The sequence below is a fragment of the Pristis pectinata genome, chromosome 1 (assembly GCF_009764475.1).
Source record: "Pristis pectinata isolate sPriPec2 chromosome 1, sPriPec2.1.pri, whole genome shotgun sequence".
Classification (NCBI taxonomy): Eukaryota; Metazoa; Chordata; class Chondrichthyes; order Rhinopristiformes; family Pristidae; genus Pristis; species Pristis pectinata.
In genome coordinates, this window is record NC_067405.1 from 138,245,364 (window position 1) to 138,270,175 (window position 24,812).

At 41.5% G+C, this 24,812-nt stretch overlaps 3 protein-coding genes across 3 annotated transcripts in view; 2 read left to right on the forward strand and 1 right to left on the reverse strand.

The window, feature by feature from the left end:
- The window catches only part of aldh6a1 (aldehyde dehydrogenase 6 family, member A1), a 97,288-nt gene extending 97,189 nt beyond the window's left edge, over positions 1-99 (forward strand). Inside the window, exon 13 of the mRNA XM_052010491.1 lies at positions 81-99. The gene's annotated coding sequence lies outside the window, so the exon portion shown is untranslated. The remainder of the gene's footprint in view (positions 1-80) is intronic.
- The window catches only part of LOC127567495 (basal body-orientation factor 1-like), a 110,942-nt gene that overhangs the window by 73,253 nt on the left and 12,877 nt on the right, over positions 1-24,812 (reverse strand). Inside the window, exons 4-9 of the mRNA XM_052010461.1 lie at positions 22,883-23,026; positions 16,744-16,824; positions 15,618-15,688; positions 10,945-11,089; positions 7,798-8,291; positions 4,727-4,828 (exon numbers count right to left, since the gene is read on the reverse strand). Of these exons, the coding sequence (XP_051866421.1) occupies positions 4,727-4,828; positions 7,798-8,291; positions 10,945-11,089; positions 15,618-15,688; positions 16,744-16,824; positions 22,883-23,026 (1,037 nt within the window). The remainder of the gene's footprint in view (positions 1-4,726; positions 4,829-7,797; positions 8,292-10,944; positions 11,090-15,617; positions 15,689-16,743; positions 16,825-22,882; positions 23,027-24,812) is intronic.
- Positions 1-24,812, forward strand: part of entpd5a (ectonucleoside triphosphate diphosphohydrolase 5a) — a 112,837-nt gene that overhangs the window by 37,241 nt on the left and 50,784 nt on the right.

A 24,812-nucleotide genomic window follows, 5' to 3' on the forward strand; every position in this document is an offset into this window, starting at 1 on the left:
GTAATACTTATGCAAGAACACTAAGTAATGTTGTAAAAGACTTAATTCAAATCTTTTTTAACATTGCTTTTTATTTACAGCACTATTCACAGTCTGTCTCAACCACGCACAACTGAATCTGAATGCCACAGATCTGCCAAAAACCGATGATAAGCTAATCTTGTCACGTCTGTGGAAGTGACAATATTGTGTACACTGGCAGGTTAAATAGATAGCACTTTCTGTTCTTTGTATAACTAACGTGCTGCTATCTTTAAGCAATGTGGTTTTTGTACTCAAAGTTTCTAATTCATGTGGACAATAAATCTGACTTATGTGCAGTAATGTACAGTGCACTTCTAGACAGATATAACAGAAGATAAGATGGATATGCATTTTTCCCCTTTCAGATTGGGTGGGGGAGAGAAAATTATTTGTATGTACATGGGGCTGTATATTCTGTATTTAATCATGTGGAACACAGTGCAGGTTGCAAATTTTAAAAAAATAAATTCTGTTTATAATTTTTTTTCCTTTGCATCATTTGAATGAAATGTGATTCATAAAACTTGAAGATGTTCTGTGGTCTTGAAGTGCACATAGTTTAACTTGCTATCTACAGGAACAAAAGTCATTAGAGTTGACAGTTAAAATTTCTCTTGCACTTTTCTCATTGATACAATTGCTGATTCTTAGGCAGTCTCTGGGGAGTGAGAATGATTTACTTCCACTCTGGCTTTGAGGTGACTAATGAGGTCGTTGTAGGAAGCACAGATTCTTTCTCCTGTTGGGCATGTGAAGGCCAATGAACCAGCTTATTTGTGATATGGTCCACCACATGGCCTTAAGATTCTCTGTATCATCCTCAATGCTCCTCCAGGTTGAGCTGCTGTGGGCAGAGGTTCCCAGGAGTTGGTGGGGATGTTGCATTTCTTCAAAAAGACTTGAGCACATCCCTGAATCTTTTCCTCAGTCTACCTGATAAACTTTCCCATGACAACTTGGGATAGAGAGACCATTTTAGAAATGTGATGTCAGGCCTGCTCAGTATAGCTGACTTAGTGTAACTAGAGCCTCTGTGCTGGGGCTGTTGGCCTGGCAGAGTACACTGACATTGGTCCACTTATCCTTCTGGTGAATTTGGAAAATATTTTAGAAATAGTGTTGGCTTTTTTTTCCAGTGCCTTGAGATGCCTGCTTGTAGATCAGCAAGGTATCTCAACATACAGGAGTGTGGGATCTATGTAGACCTATGCATTTTGTGTCAGGTCTGAGGTCTTGATCCTCAAATACCCTTTTCCTTAATTGATTAGAGGCACAGACCATGGTGAATTTCATCTTGGATGAGTGCCTTCTCCAGGAAGGTGCCACAATATGGAATGGGTCCATATTTTCTAGAGTCTTGCTATGAATCTTTCAGAAGGCAATGTGGTGCAACAGGGAGGGCCTTTGCCTTGCTGACACTGAATGCAAGACCCATCCTCTCATGCTTCAATTAGGGCTTACAGCTCAGCTTCTCAGCAAGCACAAATACAAGTGTCTGCATAATGCAACTCAATTACTGAAGTTTGGATAATTTGGTTCTGCAGTGTAGTCACCATAAGTTGAACCGTCTTCCATTAGTGCTGAAAATTAGCTCCACTCCCATAGGAGGTTTGTTGAAGGTGAAATGCAATGTTGCAGCAAGAAAGATTTGAGGAAAGTGTAGGGGTATAGATGCATCTTGTTTGACACCAGCCTTCACTGAGAAGGGTTCGGTTTCAGGCCCAGTGGTTAATATCACAGTTTGCAGGCTATTGTGGAACAAGTGACATGTAAGGTAGAAGACACATTTGTTTGCAGCTGAATTTGGAGTGAGTCAAAAGCTGGTGCGGCTCCCTGCAATTTTCCTGGAGTAGTTGTAGGTGATCATGTCACTGTGCCTCTAGATGGACAAACCCATAGAGATTTGGCAAGCAGCTCTTCAGCTACTGTTAGGTATTCCACCACACAAACCACAGACACACTTGTGCTTTCAGGGTGAAAACCAAACATCTAGGTTGCTTAGCCCTGGGGCAATGCAGCTGAGATCATAATTGCGCAACACAAAATGCTGGAGGAGCTCAGCAGGTCAGGCAGCACCTATGGAGGGTCTTGAGCCGAAATGTCAGCTGTTCATTTCCCTCCATAGATGTTGCCTGACCTGCCGAGCTCCTCCAGCATTTGTGTGTTGCTCCATATTTACAGCATCTGCAGTCCTCCTCGTGTCTGAGATCATAGTTAAGTGGAGTGATAAAATAGAATGTGCTTCACCTTCTCTGTGGCTCAACATACAATTCTGGCCCACTTTGAGCAAAGTTTCTTATTTAAATTGTGATGTTTAAAGCTCTAAGAATGTTTAAGTTTAAAGAAAAACAAATTTTCACTTAAAGTTATGCACACTTTAATTGCGCACTAATTTTAGGACTTTTCTCAAGTACACCTTCTGGGATACTAATCCACTATAAATCTGTTGATTTTTACAATTTCTTATGATGGTACAATTTCTGGCAATGTAACTTCCTTAGGCAGCTGGTGATCTGGTAAAGTGCTGACATGGCTTGAAACAGAATCAATAGGAGCCTGGGTTATAAAAGTGGGATTGGGGTTTTCATCTTGTGTGCTGCAAAGGAAATAATATCAGTTAACTTCTGAAATGTGAGACCAAAACAAAACCACATAAGCTACTGGTGTAGTCACATTTATTTATCAAGCTTGTAAAGTTTGATTCCAACTACTCTGCCCAGAATCTTTATTAATGAGAATAAAACCATATAGGATTGCTGCTGTGCTCAATCTTGCTGAGATGCAAACAAGGTCTTGAATCTGACATAAATAGATTTAGAGTGGGCACTTGAATCTTCTCTGCCATTCAATATTGTCATGACGATTCCATCACCACTCCATTTATCTCCCTATGTGTCCAAATTTATCTCAGTCATGAAGATTGTCAATGACTAAGCACCCACTGTCCATTTGGACAGAATTCTATATAGAAGAAATTTCATTTTATTTCTGTTTCCAAATAGCCAAACCTTCATTTTGAGATTTAAAATAACACGTGGTTATATTTTTTTTCAGGATCTGGGATCTGCTGGCAAGTCCAACATTTATTTCCATCCTTATTGCCATTGTGAAGGTGGCAAACCACCTTTTTGAACTGGTGCAGTCCTTCTGATGAAGGTACTCAATGCTGTTGGGTAAAAGTTTCCGATTTTGACAACAAAGGACCATGATACATTTCCAAACTAGGATGGAGTATGACTTGCAGGAGAATCTTCATGTGGTGGTGCATCTATGAGTATGCTTGTAAGTAGGGATAGCAGATTTGGGAGGTAGAAGTACCCGAGATGAGTAACTGCAAAGCATTTTGTAGATAGCACTGTGGCTTAAGCATGTACTAAGTGGTGGAGAGAATGAATGTAGAGACACTGGGTATTTAAAGCATTCTTTCTTTTGGATTTCTATTATCTACAGTTTCCTTCCTGTGAGTGTCGGCTACAGTATTAAACATAATAAATAGATTTTGAGCACAGTTAATGATTTACCATGGTAATCGTGGCACAGTCATGATTTTAATGTTGACCAACTGTTAATTAAATATTCCTGAGTTAAAATGCAGAGTAAGCAACCTTTGCATCAACAGAAGCAGAGTCCTTCAGTCAAATTAACTTCTCCCAAAAGTGGAAAGAACAAAGTTCATTGCTACATCATGGTTTTTTTTTAAAACACTTACCACTCCATGATTGGTGTTAGATTTGGAATATGGCAAAGTTATGAAATTGGAAAAATTATAACCCTGTAAGTATTATACTGGCCATGAAGGATAACATGTTGACTATATTTTCTGCTCAGGAGATAAGGATATGCTGTGAAGCGATCCTAGCTCGATGCCCATTCCCCAATGTAAAATATGCAACTGAAAATAATTAAAAAGTTGAAGTGCACTGCTATAAAGAGAATATCAAACAAGTACACTCCATGTCGTGGGAATAAGAGGAAAGAGCTGTACTCAGGGGGAAAAAAAACTGCACGTTGGTGACAATGAGGGAAAATAAAAATGGAATCTTAGTCAAATCAGTATTGCCACGTCATAGTCATCTACGATCATTCATGCTTCTGCATTCCCTAGAATGTATGGCATTGTTTAATTACTGTGCTTATGATAATGCAGAGCTAAATCACCTCTTCCATTCAGCTTTTGGAAGGTTAAACTGAAGTATTTGTAAGGCGGTTTCCCATTATGATCTGACCCTTACCTTGCTTGTTCTGCCTCTCTTATGCTCAATACGCTCTCAGGTGAAGCTGAAGAGACCAGACTTTTATTATACTGTTTCCTGTGTAGAATATAAGTAAAACAAGTGCTTGTTATCTGCAGAGTATTAAATGTTATTCCTACTGAATAAGCAAAAACACCAGAGGGCCATCAAAACAAATGAATGGCTAATACAGTAAGGTAATTAAAGGGTGAAATAGGTGATTCTCACTATATTGAATACTATCATCATTAGATATAGCCAGGATACAGAGCAAAGATCTCTTTCTGCTTCAGTGCCAAAGGTACAATCATTCTACAACAATTTTTTTAATTTTGCATGCTGCCTTTCATCCCAGGATAAGCTGGTGGCATTAACATATACGCTGGATTATTGGAGTCTTTGAAGGTAACCGTGACCTGTATTGTACTTTCGGAGGCTATGGGAAGGGATCACCTTTCTGTTCAACATACCTGTTTGTTTTCAATCCATTCATCTTTGCAAACAAAAGGCGTAAAACCTTCTCCTTCTGCTCCCAGGTCAAGTCAGAAATACTCACTTTTCCAACGTGAATGCTTAAAAACGAAGAGTATTATTTATTACTGAAATGTGGAAATTTGAAGTGAAAACAGAAAATACTGAAGGTACTCAAAAGGTCAGGGAACATCTGTGGAGGAAGAAAAAGAGTTAATATTTAAGGCTGATAATATTTAAAGCTACCCCTGGCAGTACATTCCAGATTCTACTTGCTGTGTAAAAAATGTTTTTCCTCATGTCACTTTTGGCCCCCTAATTCTAGATTCCCCTGCCAACGTCATCACTTTCTCATCATTTACTTTATCTAAAGCCTTCAGGATTTTAACCTTTATTGCATCCGGTGCAGCCTCCTCTACGTCAGTGAGACCCGACGCAGATTGGGTGACCGCTTGGTCAAGCACCTTCACCCCGTCCGCTGCAAAAGCAAGGATCTCCCGGTGGCCAGCCACTTCAATTCCACATTCCACTCCCATACTGACATGTCTATCCATGGCCTCCTCTACTGCCACGTTGAGGTCAGATGTAGGTTGGAGGAACAACACCTTGTATTCCACCTTGATAGTCTCCAACGTGACAGCTTCAACATCGATTTCTCTAACTTCCGGTAACTCCTTCCCTCTTCTCCAGCCCCCACCCTCATGACCTGCCCATCTATTCCCCACCTCCTTCCCTTTAATCCATGGTCCACTGCCCTCTCCTACCGGATTCCTTCTCCTTCAGCCCTTTGCCTCTTCCACCGATCACCTCTCAGCTTCTTACATCTCCTCCCCTCCCCCACCCACCTACCTTCTCCCCCCTTACCTGAACTTACCTGTCCCCTGCCTGTGTGTGCTCCTCCCCCCTCCCCTGACCTTATTCCAGCGTCTGCCGTCTTCCTTTGCAGTCCTGATGAAGGATCTCGGCCTGAAATGTCAACTATTTATTTCCCTCCATAGATGCTGCCTGACCTGCTGAGCTCCTCCAGCACTTTTTCCTGTGTTCCATCAGATCCCTTCGCAACTTCCTCTCTTTGAGAGACTAACCCAGTCTATCAACTTCAGTCTATCCACTTACCTTCTGATCTTTCCTAAATGCCCAGAATGGTACGCAATGCTCCATTTGTGGCTGAACCAATATTTTATAGTACTCTCAGCCTCTTATACAAGGAGGTATTTGGCTTACCTCTTATACAACCTAGAATCCTATTTTTTTTTTACCAATTTCTCAACTGCCCTGCAAATTTCAACAAACTGTGCACATTTACCCCCAGTGCTCATACCTGTTTTAGAATTGTATATCCCTAGTTTATGTCACCTCTTCTAAATCTTCCTATCAAATGTAACACTTCCCACTTCTCAACATTAAATTGCATTTGCCACCTACCTGCCCATTGCACCACCTATCTACATCTTGAAGTCTACAAGTCACTACATCTACAAGGTTTGTTTCATCTGAAGATTTGGAAATTATGCCCTGTACCCTGGTCCCAGTCTGAGAGACAACCTTTCACTCCCTGTTTCCTGTTACTTGGCCAGATCTTTATCCATGCTTCTACATGTCCTTTTATTCCTCAGCCTTTACTCTTAATGAAGGTTTATTATGTGACTCTTCAGCAGACACCTAGATTTCCTCCTTTGATTTACTTCACCTAAAGGCTCTATCAGGTTAGTTGGACACAACTTGAACAGATCTTTTGTGGTATTCTCTCTAATCAATCCCCACTTGTCCAAATGACTATCAGGGGTAACATCATCCCTGTATTCATCCTGTCAAGGCCTATAAGAATTTTACATGTGTTATGGACTCGGTGAATGTCCTTTTAAGATAGAGTAGTGTGTGTGTGTGTGTGTGTGTGGCGTGCTTACGTCAACAGAAGATAAAGGACGTAATGACGTTGTTGGAGAGGTCAGTCGAAGTCGAAGAGGGAGAGAGAGAGAGAGAGAGAGAGAAAAGGGAGAGAGACACCAGCCTGCTAGTTTATCGATGGATGAGAAACAATAACTGTGTCTGTCACTGCAATCCACGTATGGAAATTGGAAGTAATCCGGTAGAGTTCACTTTGTTGCTGACCTGTAGAAGGAAACAGGTATTTGTGTGGACGACCACGATTCAGATGCTTTTCGGAGTGAGGAAGTCACTACCAAGTAAACACTGAGGTGTTTGGGTTCCATCGTGGAACATTTGGATTTCGTATTTACTCTCCCTATGTTCTCTACATCTACGTCTTATCTTCAGACAACGGTGGTTGTTGTTGAAGCCTTTGCTCATGTTTCACCTTATGGCTTGCTGAACTGAACTTTAAGAACCATTCCTGGACTTGGAGTTTGGGACTTTGCCACACACACACACAAAGAGTTTAGTTTTTGGGGTTAATGTTCAAGGTTTAACATTTTTACTTCTAACATACTAACATTTTTACTTTTATTTTTCGTATTATCATAAGTAGTGATTAATCAAATAGTTTTTAACACTGAATCATGACTCAGTGTGTTTCTTTTATTGCTGGTTCGTAACACATGTTTCAATGAGATTGTCTCATTCTTCTCTCTGTAGGTTATAGGCCCAGTCTCCTTATCTTCTCCTTGTAGGTCGCCCATCCCAGGAATCAATCTGGTGCACTTTTATTGCACTCCCTCTGTCCCAATAACATCCTTGTTTAGGAACAGAAACCAAACCTGTCCACAATATTCCAGGTGCGGTCTCACCAGGGCCCCATATATATGAGCAATTAATAAGCAAATACACAGAAGTAACAGAAGGGATGAGACAGAGATACCATTTGCATGAGACAAGTAGCAGAGGGACACAAATTAACTGGGAAGTTCTGGATTCAAGCTGTGTCTAAACTTAATGGCCAGTTAGCATTAGTAATGCTGTATTCCTGGCCAGGCTAGGCATGCATCTGTGTTTTCACTGCATGGTAGTTTTATCACTTGGAAACAGACTCAGTTGAGATAATCTCAGTTTATATTCATTATTGCACAGGCAGCATTCCTGCAAACTGAAATATTTAAGTATTTTAGCTTACCTCTTATCAGCTTCTTCCATATCTTGGTACACACAGTTTGTACTATGCTCACTTTTGGCAAAGGTCCTGATTTTGGGATAATCCTCCTTGCCAGTATATGCCTTTAACATTTTTCTCTGAAATGCAATTTGAGCTGCTTGTTTATATTGAGCCCGACTATAGGCAATCTGTTGTCTCACTTCTTCAAGGGATTGTAGAAAAAACATTTCCACATCAGTGCGCTGGTCCAGGATGTTTTTAGCAAGTTTCTTTACCCGGTTCATTTCTTTATCTTTCAACTTAATCACTGCCCCTAGCCTTGCGATCTCCACCTGACTGGTTGCCATTTTCAAGTCTGTTTCTTGCTTCATCTTCTGTTTTGCTGTCTCAAACTCGGCTACCATGTGTCCCAATGCTTTCTCCAGGTTCTCAACCTTTGTTTGAAGCTCACTGATCTTTTCTCTCTGCTGCCTGCTGTCTGACACCTTTTCTTTCACTAATTGCTCATTGGTTTCCTAGAATGAGAAACAATCTGGTTTGAACGTCAATTCATTCTGAACGTGCACTGTCACAAAAACAATTACAAGCAGTTGTATTGAGGGTGTCAGACTAAAGGAAATTAATTAGGAAATAAAATTAGAAAGGTTTACACATTATGGTCTGGAAAGAAGGCAGTGATTTAAGGAACTAAAAAATATTAAACGGTGCTGACAAAGCAAATTCAAAGGATTACTGAAATTCATCTCCTAAGTACAGTCAGGGTACATTAAATTAGGGTAAATAGTTGTTTTGAAACAGTTTTTCTGGGATGTTGATGGGAAAAAGAAATGTTCAAGGGGAAAATTATCAGGGAAAATTCAGGGAATCATTGTTGAATTTTCTCAAGTTCAAAGGCCTTTTGTCATCTTTAGTTTCTCTCCTGATCCTTGCCTACCACTGAGCTCCGTGATGGGTACAAGCACTATGCTTTATGGTAACTCCAGAAATAAAACTACATTTATTTTTCTTTGGATTCTAGAACCTTTACCAATGTTTTGGAAATTGCTAATGCCATCTGACACTGTAACATTAACCTGCTACAGTGGACAGTGAAGAAGTTGTCTAAGGTTACAGTTGGATATTAATCATCTGGGAAAGTGGCCAAAGGAACGGCAGATGGAATTTAACTCCGACAAGTGCGATGAGATGTGTTTTGGGAAGTTAAACAGGATAGGACATACACAGTGAATGGCAGGACTCTGGGGAGTGTTGTTGAACAGAGGGACCTGGTGGTACAAGTACATAGTTCCCCGAAAGTGCCAACCTAGGTAGACAGAATGGTGAAGGTGGTATATGGCATGCTTACCTTCATCAGCTGAGATACTGAGTAGAAGAGTTGGGATATCATGTTACAATTGCACAAAAGGTTGATTTGGCTACACTTGAATTATCGTGTGCAGTTCTGGTTGCCACACTACAGGAAGGAGCTGATTAAGCTAGAGAGGATGCCAAAATGATTCACAAGGATGTCGCCTGGATCGAAGGGCTTGAGTTATGAGAAGAGGTTGGATAGGCTGCGTCCGCTTTCCCTGGAGCAAAGGAGGATAAGAGGTGACGTGATAGAGGTTTATCAAATTATAAGTGGTAAAGATAGGGTAGGCAGTCTGTTTAAGATGTGAGGGAGGAGGTTTAAAGGGGATCTGAGGGGTTAATTTTTCACAGAAAGGGTAGTTGTTATCTGGAGAAGGTGGTGGAGGCAGGAACAGCAACAACATTTATGGGGCATCTGGAGAGGTAAGTGAATGAGCAGGGCATAGAGGAATATGGAATTAATATAGGTAGGCATAATGGTCAGCATAGACACGGTGGGCCAAAGAGCCTGTCTCTGTGCTGTGCAACTCTGACTCCAAATTAATCCCACTATGATTAACAATTTTCTCACCTCACCTGAAGGTATTGTCAATGCCTTAACCTGGGACCATAGGTTCTCACAACCATGGAGGGTGCCTTTTTGATCCAAAAGGTTTGGTTCCAAAGCAGGGCATTGTCACGTGCTAAAGCAGATCATTAACTGGGTTCTTAATGATGATCCATAGAACATAGAACACTACAGCACAGTACAGGCCCTTCGGCCCACAATGTTGTGCCAACATTTTATCCTGCTCTAAGATCTATCTAACCCTTCCCTCCCACATAGCCCCCTATTTTTCTATCATTCATGTGTCTAAGAGTTTCTTAAATATCCCTAATGTATCTGCCCCCACAACCTCTGCCAGCAGTACATTCTGTGCACCCACCACTCTGTGTAAAAAAAAAACTTACCCCTGACATCCCCCTTATACCTTCCTCCAATCACCTTAAAATTATGTCACCTTGTGTTAGCCATTGTAGCCCTGGGAAAAAGTCTCTGACTGTCCACTCGATCTATGCCTCTTATCATCTTGTACACCTATCAAGTCACCTCTCATCATCCTCCTCTCCAAAGAGAAAAGCCCTGGTTCACTCAACCTATCCTCATAAGACATGCTCTCCAATCCAGGCAGCACCCTGGTAAATCTCCTCTGCACCCTCTCTAAAGCTTCTGCATCCTTTCTATAATGAGGCGATCCAACACAGGAATGTTTTGTCACTTCGAAGCACTGGTATTTGTCCATTAATAAATACAAATACAAGAATTGTATTGTATTGTAAGGGCCAGTTTCTTCACCCAAATGGTGGTGCATATTTGGAATGAGCTGCCAGAAATAGTACATGGATAGGAGAGGTTTAGGAAGCTATGGGCCAAACACGGGCAGATGGGACTACCTCACTGGCAACACAGTTGGCATGGACCAGTTGGGCCAAAGGGCCTGTTTCCATGCTGTATGACTCTAATTCACCAATATCAATAGATTTTTAATGATTCCATTCCTGGTTCAAGAAACAGTGCCGTTAGGGAGAGCCTCTCTGTAAACCAGTTTCCTTTCAAGGTGAAGAACTATGAAAAATCCCATTCTACTTCCTGTGCGTGTGTATTTTGGCTGAGACTGAAACTAATAATGTAAACTAACTGGCAGTCCAGTGCAGGTCTAAACTCAATCACATAGTTAAGGCTTAGATTTCTTGGTAATACGGACTCTTCACTTCTGTTTGTGGAGTTGGGCTTTATAAACAGGAAAAACTTTACATGATGTTAATTGTATGCAACACCTTTTCACTGGCAAGCTGTGTGTTTTTATCTTCTAGAGCCTTGTAACTCTTCCTCCTTTGTTCTTCTTCCATCTTGTAGATCTTTATTGTCTCATGTAGTCTTATATTTTCTTTAAAGACACATTGAGCCCTTTCGTTAAGATTCCTGTGGAAGGAAGGAGGCAGAATTTGATGTGATTAGTCAATACTCACACAGTCCTGGTCCAGCAAGAATGGATCAGTGTTGGATCCTGTTGGTTTTTGTCATATGTTCTCATCCAAATCAATATATAAGAGGCATAATTGGTAAGTTTGCAAATGACCAAAATTATTGGTGTGGTGGACAGTGAGGAAGGTTATCTAAGATTATAACAGGATCTGGATCATCTGGGGAAAATGGGCCAAGGAATGGCAGATGGAACTTAACTCAGACAAGTGTGAAGTAATACGTTTTGGGAACTTAAACCAGTGCAGGACTTGCATAGTAAATGACACGGTGCTTGGGAGTGTTGTAGAACAGAGATTTAAGAGTGAAGTACATAATTCCCTGAAAATGGTGACACAGGTAGACCAAATAGTGAAGGTGGCATATCCTTGCTTGCCTAGATCGGATGGGACATTGAGTACAAGAGCTGAGATCTCATGTTACAGCTGTTTAGGACGTTTTGAGACTGCGCCTGGAATATTGTGTGCCGTTCTGGTTGCCATACTGTAGGAAGGATGTGATTAAGCTAGGGAGGGTGCAGAAAAGATCCACAAGGATGTTGCTGGGACTGGAGGGCTTGAGTTATGAGGAGAGGCTGGATAGGCTGGGACTGTTTTCCCTGGAGTGAAGGAAGCTGAGAGATGACCTTATAGAGGTTTATAAAATAATGAGGGGCATAGATGAGGTGGATGGTCACAGTCTCTTTTCCTCAGGTCAGGGGGTATAAAACTAGATGGCATAGGTTTAAAGTCAGAGGGGAAAGAATTAAAGGGACCTGAGAGGCAAGTTTTTCCACACAGAAGGTGGTGAGTGTACAGAATGAGGAAGTGGTAGAGGCGGGTACAACTGCAATGGTTAAAAGTAATTTGGACAGGTACATGGATAGGAAAGGTTTAGCGAGACATGGGCCACATAGGAGGAGCTCAGGAAGGCACCTTGGTCAGTCTGGTTCCGTGCTGAGTAACAGTATGTTTCTGATCAATCATCACAGGAAAGAGCAAAATGCTTGCAGTGCCTCAGTATTTTTAAAACTGTTCATAGGGAAGAGGTCTATCAAGTCTGCTAGGGACTCTGCAAGAATGAAGCCTCCCATTCCCTTGTTTGGCATCTCTACCTATTTTCCTTATATTCCTTATTTTCTCTTAACAGTAATTACAAACCCTGTCCAATGAAGAAATATTAAACGTTTATCTGCAGAGCAGAATTAAAGCAACATTTACTAATTAGAATCAATCAGGACCTCTAACAAATCAAAATCCTAAAGCAATCTTGTAATCGGTAAAGTGTTGGCAATTGTTTAAATTACCAAAGTACCAGATATTACAAGGTCCTGACCAGGATGTGTTTTGTCAATGATGTTCTCATCACAGCTTGACCACTAGAGGAACATTAAAATTTAAATTCACCACCTGAAAGGGTAGTGAAGGCAGAAACCCTCAACACTTTTAAAGGGTAACTTGATGAGCAACTAAAGCCTGAGCGGGGAAGTAGTATTAACCCAGGCAAATCCTTTTTGATGATTCTGGACTCAATGCACCAATTCGCCTCCTTTCTGTACTTTTGTGATATTTTTCTGTGAGGTGTTCATCTGTTCCTGTGAAACTGGTCCATCTGGATTTAGAGAGTGAAATTCAAAAAAAAAATCTGCACGTGGTAGAAATCTGAAATAAAACACAGAAGACGATGGAAACACTCAGTGGATCAGGTAAATATTCTGATGGGTTCAGTGTAAATGTGTGAGTGTACATCTTTCCCATCTCTGTACTCTTGTGGGACAACAGTTCACAGACTGGTTTTTCCTGACATTAATCTTGCCAGCGAAACTCAGATCCTGAAATGCGTTAAAGAAAAAATATCACGACTATATGCACTGTCAATATGCTGTATCATCAGTGTTCCCTTATTTACAGGAATTGCATCTAAGCTGTATCCACTATAGCAAGAGAGCACTCTGCCTGAGTTAGAAGGTTGTGGTTTCATTCCTGTGACTTGAGTACAAAATACAGCTCCACTTTCCAGTGCAGCACAAGAGAATGCTATATTGTCAGAGCTGCAATCTTTGGATGAGATATTAAGCTGAGAATCTATTTATCTCTCAGAGGCAACTTAAAGATCCCACTGCACCATCTGAAAAAGAGCAGAGGCATTCCACGTGGTATCCTTGGTAATATTCATTCCTCGACCAGCATCTAGAGACAGATTATCCCAACCTTTCCTCATGTGTAAAGCCTCCTCATGTATAATTCATCTGCTGCATTTCCTACACTACAATAGCTTCAAAAGTACACATGAGGAGAGAGAGAGACAGAATTAATGTTTAAGAACATAGGACAGTACAGCACAATACAGGCCCTTTGGCCCACAATGTTGTGCCGACCTTTAAACCTCGCCTAAGACTATCTAACCCCTTCCTCCCATATATCCCCCTATTTTAATCCCTTGAATTTGACCAATGTACCTGCCTCCACTACCAACCCTGGCAGCGCATTCCATGCCCCAACCATTCTCTGGGTAAAAAAACCTTCCTCTGATATCTCCCTTGAACTTCCCACCCATTACTTTAAAGCCATGCCCTCTTGTATTGAGCATTGGTGCCCCGGGAAAGAGGTGCCTGCTGTCCACTCTATCTATTCCTCTTAATATCTTGTACACCTCTATCATGTCTCCTCTCACCCTCCTCCTCTCCAAAGAGTAAAGCCCTAGCTCTCTTAGTCTCTCCTCATAATGCACACTCTCCAAACCAGGCAGCATCCTGGTAAGTCTCCTCTGCACTCTTTCCAATGCTTCCACATCCTTCCTACAATGAGGCGACCAGAACTGGACACAGTACTCTTAAATGTGGTCTAACCAGAGTTTTATAGAGCTGCATCGTTACCTCATGGCTCTTAAACTCGATCCCTCAACTTATGAAAGCTAACACCCCATAAGCTTTCTTAACTATCCTATCCACCTGTGAGACAACTTTCAGGGATCTGTGGATATGGACCCCCAGATCCCTCTGCTCCTCCACACTACTAAGAATCCTGCCATTAACTTTGTACTCTGCCTTGGAGTTAGTCCTTCCAAAGTGTACCACCTCACACTTCTCCGGATTGAACTCCATCTGCCACTTCTCAGCCCAGCTCTGCATCCTATCAATGTCCCTCTGCAATCTTCAACAATCCTCTGCACGATCCACAACACCACCAACCTTTGTGTCGTCTGCAAATTTGCCAACCCACCCCTCCACCCCCTCATTAATAAAAATCACAAAAAGCAGAGGTCCCAGAACCGACCCTTGTGGAACACCGCTAGCCACAGCCCTCCAATCTGAATGCACTCCCTCCACCACAGCCCTCCGCTTTCTACAGGCAAGCCAATTCTGAATCCACATGGCCAAGCTTCCCTAGATCCCATGCCCTCTGACCTTCTGAAGAAGCCTACCATGTGGAAACTTGTCAAATGCCTTACTAAAATCCATGTAGACCACATCTACTGCACTACCCTCATCAATCTGTCTGGTCACCTCCTCAAAGAACACTATCAGGCTTGTGAGACGTGATCTGCCCTTCAAAAAGCCATGCTGGCTGTCCCTGATCAGACCATGATTCTTTAAATGCCCATAGATCCTATCTCTAAGAATCCTTTTCAACAGCTTGCCCACCACAGACGTAAGGGTCACTGGTCTATAATTCTCTGGACTATCACTCCTACCTTTTTTGAATAAGGGGACAATATTTGCCACCCTCCAATCCTCTGGTACCATTTCCGTCGACAACAAGGACTCAAAGATCCTAGCCAAAGGCTCAGCAATCTCCTCCCTCACCTCGCGGAGCAGCCTGGGGAATATTCCGTCAGGCCCCAGGGACTTATCTGTGCTAATATTTTCTAACAGCTCCAACACATCCTCTCTTGATATCAACATGCTCTAGAACATTAACCTTACCAACACTGTCCTCAGCGTCATCAAGGCCCCTCTCCTTGGTGAATACTGAAGAGAAGTATTCATTGAGGATCTCACCCACAGCTTCCAGGCACATCTTCCCACCTTTATCCCTAATCGGTCCTACCTTTACTCCCGTCACCCTTCTGCTCTTCACATAAGTGAAAAATGCCTTGGGGTTTTCCTTAACCCTACTGCCAAGGCCTTTTCATGTCCCCTTCTCGCTCTCCTCAGTTCCTTCCTTGCCAGCCTATATTTCTCATGAGCCCTATCTGATCCTTGCTGCCTAAACCTTATGTATGCTGCCTTCTTCCTCCTAACTAGATGTTCCACCTCTCTTGTCAACCATGGTTCCTTCACCCTGAAATGTTAACTCTGATTTTCTCTCTCTCTGCCGATGATGCTTGACCTGCTGAGTATTTGTAGCATTCTCTGCTTTTATTTTGGATCTCCAGCATCTGCAGGTTTTTCCTTTGTACTTTTATCACTCGCAGATGTATTTGAAATGGAACTTCATTCATGAAGCAAATTGAGGAGGATCTGGAAAAACTATCGCAGGCATCTTACATAATGGCTTCAGTGTGAGCCTGCTCAGTCAGCTGATTCAGCCTCTGTTCTGCCTCCCGCTCCAGACGGATCTAAAAGAAAGTCAATACTAATGAATGGCATTAACAATGATAACTCATTTAAACTTAAATGTTGCCCTTACTCTATTAATGCGATGTGACTAAGTTTTTTTTCATTCTGTTGACATCATTGAATTGGAGTTCTCTGCTATTTTCTGAAAGAGTGCATTACTACTTATTAAAAGGTAATTATAAAATTGATTTAAAAGAAAACTATAAGAAGCATGATTAGAAGAGAGCTCATGTGGAGAAAATCACTGGCACAGATGGAAGGGTCTGCTTCAGTGCCATAACATTCTACAATGGTGTGAATCCTCTTTAATTGCAAATAATATTAACAAGGGGTCTTCCTTGGGTTAGCTGGGTCAGTCAGTTGAACCCTACATTGTGGGGGATCGTCAATAATCATTATCACACATATCTCAGCTGGTCTGGTAGAAAGTCCTAACCCTCAAATTTAGCACGGCTCAGCTTTTTTCAAATGATGACAGTCTCACTGTGTGTTTCTGGCATTTTTCTCATGTTATTGTCATTATGTACATGTTTTCTTTAATCCAGAGATCAGCAGGTTTGAATGGTATAACTGTTACTACAACTCCTTTACACTGTAGAGCTCAGTAGCTCTTTCAATCAGTACCCATCGTTTCAAATCTATAAACTATTAAAATATTATCTTTCCATTTAACTGAAATATTTTATTCTCCTCCTTGCAGAATGAGAGACATGTATATGTAAATTAGATATAAACATATTATAAACTGTATGTGTCACCCAAGCAAAATGACTCAACCCTGCTCTTCCCCTCTTCATTCCCCAACCTGCACCCCTCCTCTTGCACCACAAACCAACCCCTCTCCTATTCAACTTTATCCAAAATCCTTTGTTTTGACAATAAGAAGTCTGGGACACATGAAGGGAGAAAGGGAAAATGTACTTTGTACTGCTGCAGATTACTTTTTGTCACCAGCCAACTTTTGCTATTGTAGACTTTGCCAAATCCCATCAACTTATGAATAGGGCAATAATTAATTAGTTTTAGGCTAGATTTTTGACTACCAATCACATACCTTTTCTTCAAAAAACTTGTTTTCCAGCTGCCTCAGCGTTTCTTTGTGCTCTTTGTTTGCCGTGTTCATGGCGTCTTTTATCTGAGATGGCAATAGAAAAATGAAACAAAAAATTATTTTGTTGTCCTATCACTCCAGATTCCCAGTCATGTAAATTTTCTTTTCTTTGCAAAGGTATTTTTGGTTAAAAAGTTAAACTGAAGACTTGTCTGCTCTCTCAGGTGAATGTAAAAATCTCACCATAGTACTACGTCGAAGAAAGGGATGAGAGTTCATCTTTCAAACAAAACTGATAATCTGGTTACGTATCTCTGGCTGTTTAAAAATTGACTGCTGTGTTTCCTTCATTGCAATAGTGACTGCAGTTTGAAACCACTGCGTTCACATGCGAAAGGTGCTATATAAATGATGGTGTTTCAAGGAAACAACAAGTTACCATTGAACATATATATTGAAGCCTTCACTTGAAATTACTGTTGGAATGTAAAAGCGCGAGCATAGAGTACAATGAAAATTTTTAAATGTACAAGCACTGGAAAAGATTGAGTGGGATTTTTTAAAATTTGCATAAATAAAAACTTTTCACCTTCCTAAGTGTACCAAAAGAAATAAGTTTTACCACCACATCCAATTTTTTCTCCTCACTCTGCTTTCACATATCTGTGAATTCATATTTATTTGACCATAAGGCCATAAGACATAGGAGCAGAATCAGGCCATTCGGCCCTTCGAGTCTGCTCCGCAATTCGATCATGGCTGATTTATTTTTCCCTCTCAACCCCATTCTCCTGCCTTCTCCCCGTAACTTTTGATGCCCTTATTACTCAAGAACCTATCAACCTCTGCTTTAAATACACCCAATGACTTGGCCTCCACAGCCGTCTGTGGCAATGAATTCCACAGATTCACCACCCTCTGGCTAAAGAAACTCCTTCTCATCTGTTCTAAAGGGATGTCCTTTTATTCTGAGGCTGTGCCCTCTGCTCCCAGACTCTCCCACTACTGGAAACATCCTCTTCACGTCCACTCTATCCAGGCCTTTCAATATTCAGTAGGTTTCAATGAGATCCGCCCAAATCACTATGCAAAAAGATAGTGTGTGTTTCGATGTACATGTGACTAATAAAGAAACCTTATCTTATCATCCTCCTAAACTCCAGCAAGTACAGGCCCAGAACCAGCAAACGCTCCTCATGTGTTAATCCTTTCATACCCAGGATCATTCTTGTAAACCACCTCTGGACCCACTCCAATGCCAGCAAATTCTTCTTTAGATATGGATCCGAAAACTGCTCACAATACCTCCATATCTAGTCTGACCAATGCCTTATAAAGCCTCAGCATTACAACCCTGCTTTTATATTCTAGTACTCTTGAAATGAATGCTAACACTGCATTTGCCTTCCTTACTACTGACTCAACCCGCAAGTTGTCCTTTAGGGAATCCTGCACTAGGACTCCCAAGTCCCTTTGCACCTCCGATTTCTGAATTTGCTCCCCGTTTAGAAAATAGTCTACACCTTTATTCTTCTACCAAAGTGCATGACCGTACACTTCCCTACGCTGTATTCCATCCGCCACTTCTTGCCCATTCTCCCAACCTCTCCAAGTCCTGCAGACTCTCTGCTTCCTCAACACTACCTGCCCCTCCACCTATCCTTGTATCATCTGCAAACTTGGCCACAAAGTCCTCAGTTCCGTCATCCAGTTCATTAACATATAACGTGAAAAGTAGCAGACCCAACACTGACCCCTGCAGAACACCACTAGTCACCGGCAGCAAACCTAGAAAGGCCCCCTTTATTCCCACTCTTTGCCTTCTGTCAGTCAGCCAATCTTCTATCCATGCTAGTACCTTTCCTGTAATACCATGGGCTCCTATCTTGTTTAGCAGCCTCATGTGTGGCACCTTGTCAAAGGCCTTCTGAAAATCCAAGTAAACAACAACCGCCGGCTCTCCTTTGTCTATCCTGCCTGTTACTTCCTCAAAGAATTCCAACAGATTTGTCAGGCAAGATCTCCCCTTAAGGAAACCATGCTGACTTCGGCCTATTTTATCACAAGTTTAGAAGTACCCCTGAACCTCATCTTTAATAATGGACTCTAACACCTTGCCAACCACTGAAGTCAGGCTAACCGCCCTATAATTTCTTGTCTTTTGCCTCCCTCCCTTCTGAAAGAGTGGAGTGACATTTGTGATTTTCCAGTCCTCCGGAACCATTCCTGACTCTAGTGATTCTTGAAAGATCACTACTAATGCCTCCACAATCTCAACAGCTACCTCATTCAGAACCCTAGGGTTCTTTCCTCTCTTTATTACTTCTTTAGTCGCCTTCTGTTGGTTTTTGAAAGCTTCCCAGTCTAATAGCTTCCCACTAATTTTTGCAATATTGTATGCCCTCTCTTTCGCTTTTATGCTGTCTTTGACTTCCCTTGTCAGCCACAGTTGCCTCATCCTCCCTTTAGAATGCTGCTTCTTCTTTGGGATGAACTGATCCTGCGTCTTCCAAATTACTCCCAGAAACCCCTGCCATTACTGCTCTACCGTCATCCCTGCTAAGGTCCACTTCCAATCAACTTTGGACAGCTCCCCTCTCATGCCTCTGTAGTTACCTTTACTCAACTGTAGTGCTGATACATCTGGTTTTAGCTTCTCCCTCTCAAACTGCAGGGTGAATTCTAGCATATTATGGTCACTGCCTCCTAAGGGTTCCTTACCTTAAGCTCCCTAATCAAATCGGCTTCATTGCACAACACCAAGTCCAGAATGGCCTTTTCCCTAGTGGGCTCAACCACAAGCTGTTCTAAAAAGCCACCTTGTAGGCATTCTACAAATTCCTTCTCCTGGGATCCAGTACCAACCTGATTTTCCCCAATCTACCTGCAATTTTCTATGTCCTGTGTAAATTGTACCCCACATTCTGGCTACTATTCGGAGGCCTGTATATAATTCACATCAGGGTCTTTTTACCCTTGAAATGTCTTAATTCTACCCACAAGGATTCTACATCTTCTGATCCTAGGTCACTTCTTGCTAAGGATTTGATTTCATTTTTTACCAACAGAGCCGCCCCACCCCCTCTGCCCACCTGCCTGTCTTTTCGACAGGATGTGTATCCTTGGATGTTTAGCTCCCAGCTGTGATCTTCTTTCAACCACGACTCTGTGACGCCCACAGTCATACCTGCCAATTTCTAATTGTGCTATGAGCTCATCTACCTTACTTCGTATACTGTGTGCATTCAAATATAACACCTTCAGTCCTGTATTCACCACCCTTCTTCTCAAATTTGTCTCCTGAAGTTAAATTCTTATCCCTTTCTAAACTTTGTCTTATTCTTTATTCTGGAGACTTCAGTAACCTCTCCCACACTCTGCTTCCCTTTTACCTTATCCATACTTTTCCAATCTGTTGAACCCACCCCCCTACTATTTAGTTTAAAGCCCTATCCACAGCCCCAGTCATGCAATTCGCCAGGACCCTGGTCCCAGCATGGTTCAGGTGGAGCCCGTCCCATCGGAACACCTCCCTCTTTCCCCAATACTGGTGCCAATGTCCCACGAATTCAAACCCACTTCTCCCACACCAATGTTTGAGCCACGCATTTAACTCTCTGATCTTATTGACCCTGTGCCAATTTGCATGTGGCTCAGGTAGCAATCCAGAGATTATTACCTTTTTGGTTCTGCTTTTTAATTTAGTCCCTGGCTGCTCAAATTCCCTCAGCAGAACCCCTTTCCTTGTTCTAGCTACATCACTATTACCCACGTGGACCACAACAAACGGATCTTTCCCCTCCCATTCCAAATTCCTCTGCAGGTCAGATGAGATGTCCCAAACCTAGACGCCAGGCAGCCACACAACCTTTGGGTCTCTCGATCCTCACGACAGAGAATTGTATCCATTCCCCTGACTATACTATCCCCAATCACAACTACATTTCTCTTCTCTGCCCCTCTTGAATGGCTCCCTGAACCACAGTTTGGTTGCTCATCCTTGCTACAGCCCCACTCTCGTCCACATAGGGAGCAAGAATCTCAGACCTGTTGGACAAGCTCAAGGGCTGAGGCTCCTCCAGCACTACATCTTGGATTCCCCCTACCTGCCTCACTCACAGTCACACCCTCTTGTCCCTGACCACAGACCAAATTTATAGTTAATCTAATGGGTGTGACTGCCTCCTGAAACACTGCGCCCGGGTAACTCTCCCCCTCCCTGATGCGTCACAGTGTTTGAAGCTTAGATTCCAGGTCATCAACTTTGAGCCCAAGTTCCTCGAGCAACCAACACTTGCTGCAGATGTGGTCACCAGGAACTGCAATGGGGGTCCACCAGCTCCCACATCATGCAGATACAACACGTCACCTGATACTGCATCCCTACTTTATTTAATTAGTTATAATTTGCTGTCTTTTTATTTAACTACTATAAAAATCCTTACCTGTTTTTACCTGCTGCTCACCTGTGCCTCCTCACTGAAGCCTCTTAAGCCAAAGCCTCAGATTCCCACTCCTACAACGGCCACTCTGCTTTACCCTGCCTTCCTTTCATTGGCTGAGTGGCCACACACTTAGCCAATCACACAAATTTTAAACAAAAGCTGCTAGCTCCTTCCCTCTGCTGCTCTGGCCGCTGCATCCAGAGATAAACAAGCTCCTGGATGAAAAAACAACTTTTTAAAAACTGCTAGCTCCTCCCCTCCTTCCCCTTTGTTCATGGGATGTGGATGTCACTGTCATGTCTCCATTTATTGTCCATCCCCGAGGAGCCAGTGAAGAGTCAATGACATGTGTTTCTGGAGACACACATTTAAAACTCTAAAGGACATCAGTGAACGAGAAGTATTTTTACAATATTCCAGTACTTTCATGATTATTGTGACTCAGATTAGCTTTTTTTTTAAATTCCAGATTTATTTGATCACTTTTATTTAAAATATCCAGTTGGCATGGTGGTATTCAAACTTGTTTTCTTGGATCATTGGTCCAGAGCTCTGCTAGTATAGTAACTTAACCACTGCTCTGTTGCATCACTCTTCCTGGCACGTACCACCAGACTTAAGGACAGCTTCTACCCCACTGTGATAAGACTACTGAACAGTTCCCTTGTACGATGAGATGGACTATGACCTCACGATCTACCTTGTTATGACCTTGCACCTTATTGCACTGCACTTTCTCTGTAGCTGTGACATTTTACTCTGTACTGTTATTGTTTTTACCTGTACTACATCAATGTACTCTGTACTAACTCAATGTAACTGCACTGTGTAATGAACTGACCTGTACAATCAGTTTGCAAGACAAGTTTTTCACTGTACCTCAGTACAAGTGACAATAATAAACCAATACCAATACTCCAGAGCTCTGTTATTCATTTTCTATATGTTGTTTTGGATCTGCCTTCCTATCTAAAAATGAGGCCAAAGATGAAATCCATGGGTCCAAGAAGTAACGATGCCGAGATGGTTAAAGCTGCATCCTTGCTGTTTTGGGAATAGGACAATTTAGATACTTCAGCCAGAGTAGAAACAGGACTAGAAGGACTCAATAGGAGAGCCGAGCATCTTTGACACCTCCATTGATCTCAAAGGAAACAAACCTGCCAGCTGGACAGGAGTGGTTGGTAACAATGGTCTCGAATGCTGGATGGAAGTCTTGGAAATAAAACTACAATATCCCTGAATACTCTTCTCTGGGGAGGTAGTTGTGATATAAACAGATCTCTATCTACAAATGGTGAGTGTGAAGAAAGAACATTAAAAACTGGAGCTCTGCCACTGAGCAAAAGGAAAATATATATAAAAAGTACTTAAAGCAAAATGGCAACTTTCAAACTGAAACATCTCAAAATGATTAAAATAACGCATGAATCTTTGCACTTAAATGACAATTGTTAATGGTCTGTTCAGCACTTACATCCCCAATTGCAGAAAAATAGTTCAGTGGAAGGAAATATATTATTTAATCTATAACATGTTAATAATTATAAGGATAAATAACTTGTTTTTCTTTTAACATTGGATTACTAGTATCAAAAGAACTTCATTAACACAAGGTGGCGTTTGTATAGCTACTGATCTTGTTTACATAGGTACAGTACATAAACAGACAAACAAACAAGTCTAAATGGACTCACATCATCCAATTCATTTTCCAGGAAAACCTGCTTCTTCCTGAATTCTTTGACCCTGTTCAGTTCCCCTTGAATCAGCTGCATTTCTTTCGTCTTTTGCAACATTTTGTTTTGCAAATGCTCAGTTTGTCGGGCATGGATCTCAATCTGTGGAAATGTAAGGGAAGGTTCAAGCAAATTTGACTGCAGTGCATCCCTTCACTGAAAACACTTGAACTCATTCTTCATGTGGGTAGTTTCCCCCCATCTATGGATGAATTGTATTCTAATATGCATCTAATCAAAGTGGTTTAATAATGCAAGCATAAAATCTGTGCTTTTTAAGTTCACTGAATGTGCAAAAGCACTCCTGGTGATTTTCTACTAACATCAATGACCTTGCAGTCGAGTAACTTTTTCCAAGTGACACATAACTCGTACAAAAAATAAATCAGGCATAATCTTGAAATCAGAGTGAGGAATTCAAAAGTTAGAAAAAACTTCTTTACAAAGTTATGTGTTGAACTCTCTACCACAAAGTTGGTCACTTAATCAACAAACTTAAATCTGAGATCAATCTTTTCTGTTGTTACGAACCAGCAACAAAAGAAACACACTGAGTTATGATTCAGTGTTAAAAACTATTTGATTAATCACTACTTATGATAATACGAAAAATAAAAGTAAAAATGTTAGTATGTTAGAAGTAAAAATGTTAAACCTTGAACATTAACCCCAAAAACTAAACTCTTCGTGTGCGTGTGGCAAAGTCCCAAACTCCAAGTCCAGGAATGGTTCTTAAAGTTCAGTTCAGCAAGCCATAAGGTGAAACATGAGCAAAGGCTTCTTCAACAACCACCGTTGTCTGAAGATAAGACGTAGATGTAGAGAACATAAAGAGAGTAATTACGAAATCCAAATGTTCCACGATGGAACCCAAACAACACTTAAGTGTTTACTCGGTAGTGACTTCCTCACCCCGAAAAGCATCCAAATCGTGGTCGTCCACACAAATACCTGTTTCCTTCTACAGGTCAGCAACAAAGTGAACTCCACTGGATTACTTCCAATTTCCATACGTGGATTGCAGTGACAGACACAGTTATTGTTTCTCATCCATTGATAGAGAAACTAGCAGGCTGGTGTCTCTCTCCCTTCTCTCTCTCTCTCTTCCTCTTCGACTTCGAATGACCTCTCCAACAACGTCATTACGTCCTTTATCTTCTGTTGACGTAAGCACACCCCACACACACACACACACACACACACTATCTTAAAGGGACTTTCACTGAGTCCGTAACACCTCCCACCTAAAAAGAATTTTTTTCAAAAAAATATTTAACCGCGCATAAAGTTAGTAATGTTAATAATTATCATGCTACACAATTACAGAATATCAGATTAGTAAAGATACATGTTTCCCATTTAACATCGGGAAAGACAATCAGCGATCACGTTATCTTTGCCTTTAATGTGAGTTATCATGAGAACAAACTCTTGCAAAATTAAACTCCAGTTTAACAGCCTTCTGTTCTTGTTTTTGACTTGGCTCAGAAACACCAATGGGTTATGATCGGTATACACAGTCAATGGTTTCTGAGCAGTGCAAACATATACACTGAAATGTTGCAAGGCTAAAACAAGTGACAGTAATTCTTTCTCTATGGTGGAATAATTCTTTTGATGCTCATTACATTTCTTTGAAAAGTAAGCTACAGGATGGTCAATATCATCAAGGTCACCCTTCTGCAACAACACAGCTCCTGCAGCTTCATCACTGGCATTTACTGCTAACGAAAATGGCTTTTCAAAGTCAGGTGATTTGAGCACAGGATGGTAGCATAAAATGGCTTTCAGCTTCTCAAATGCTTCTTGACAAGAATCTGTCCAAACAAACTTTACTCCCTTCTTCAGAAGATTAGTTAGGGGAAGAGCAACATCAGCAAAATTCTTA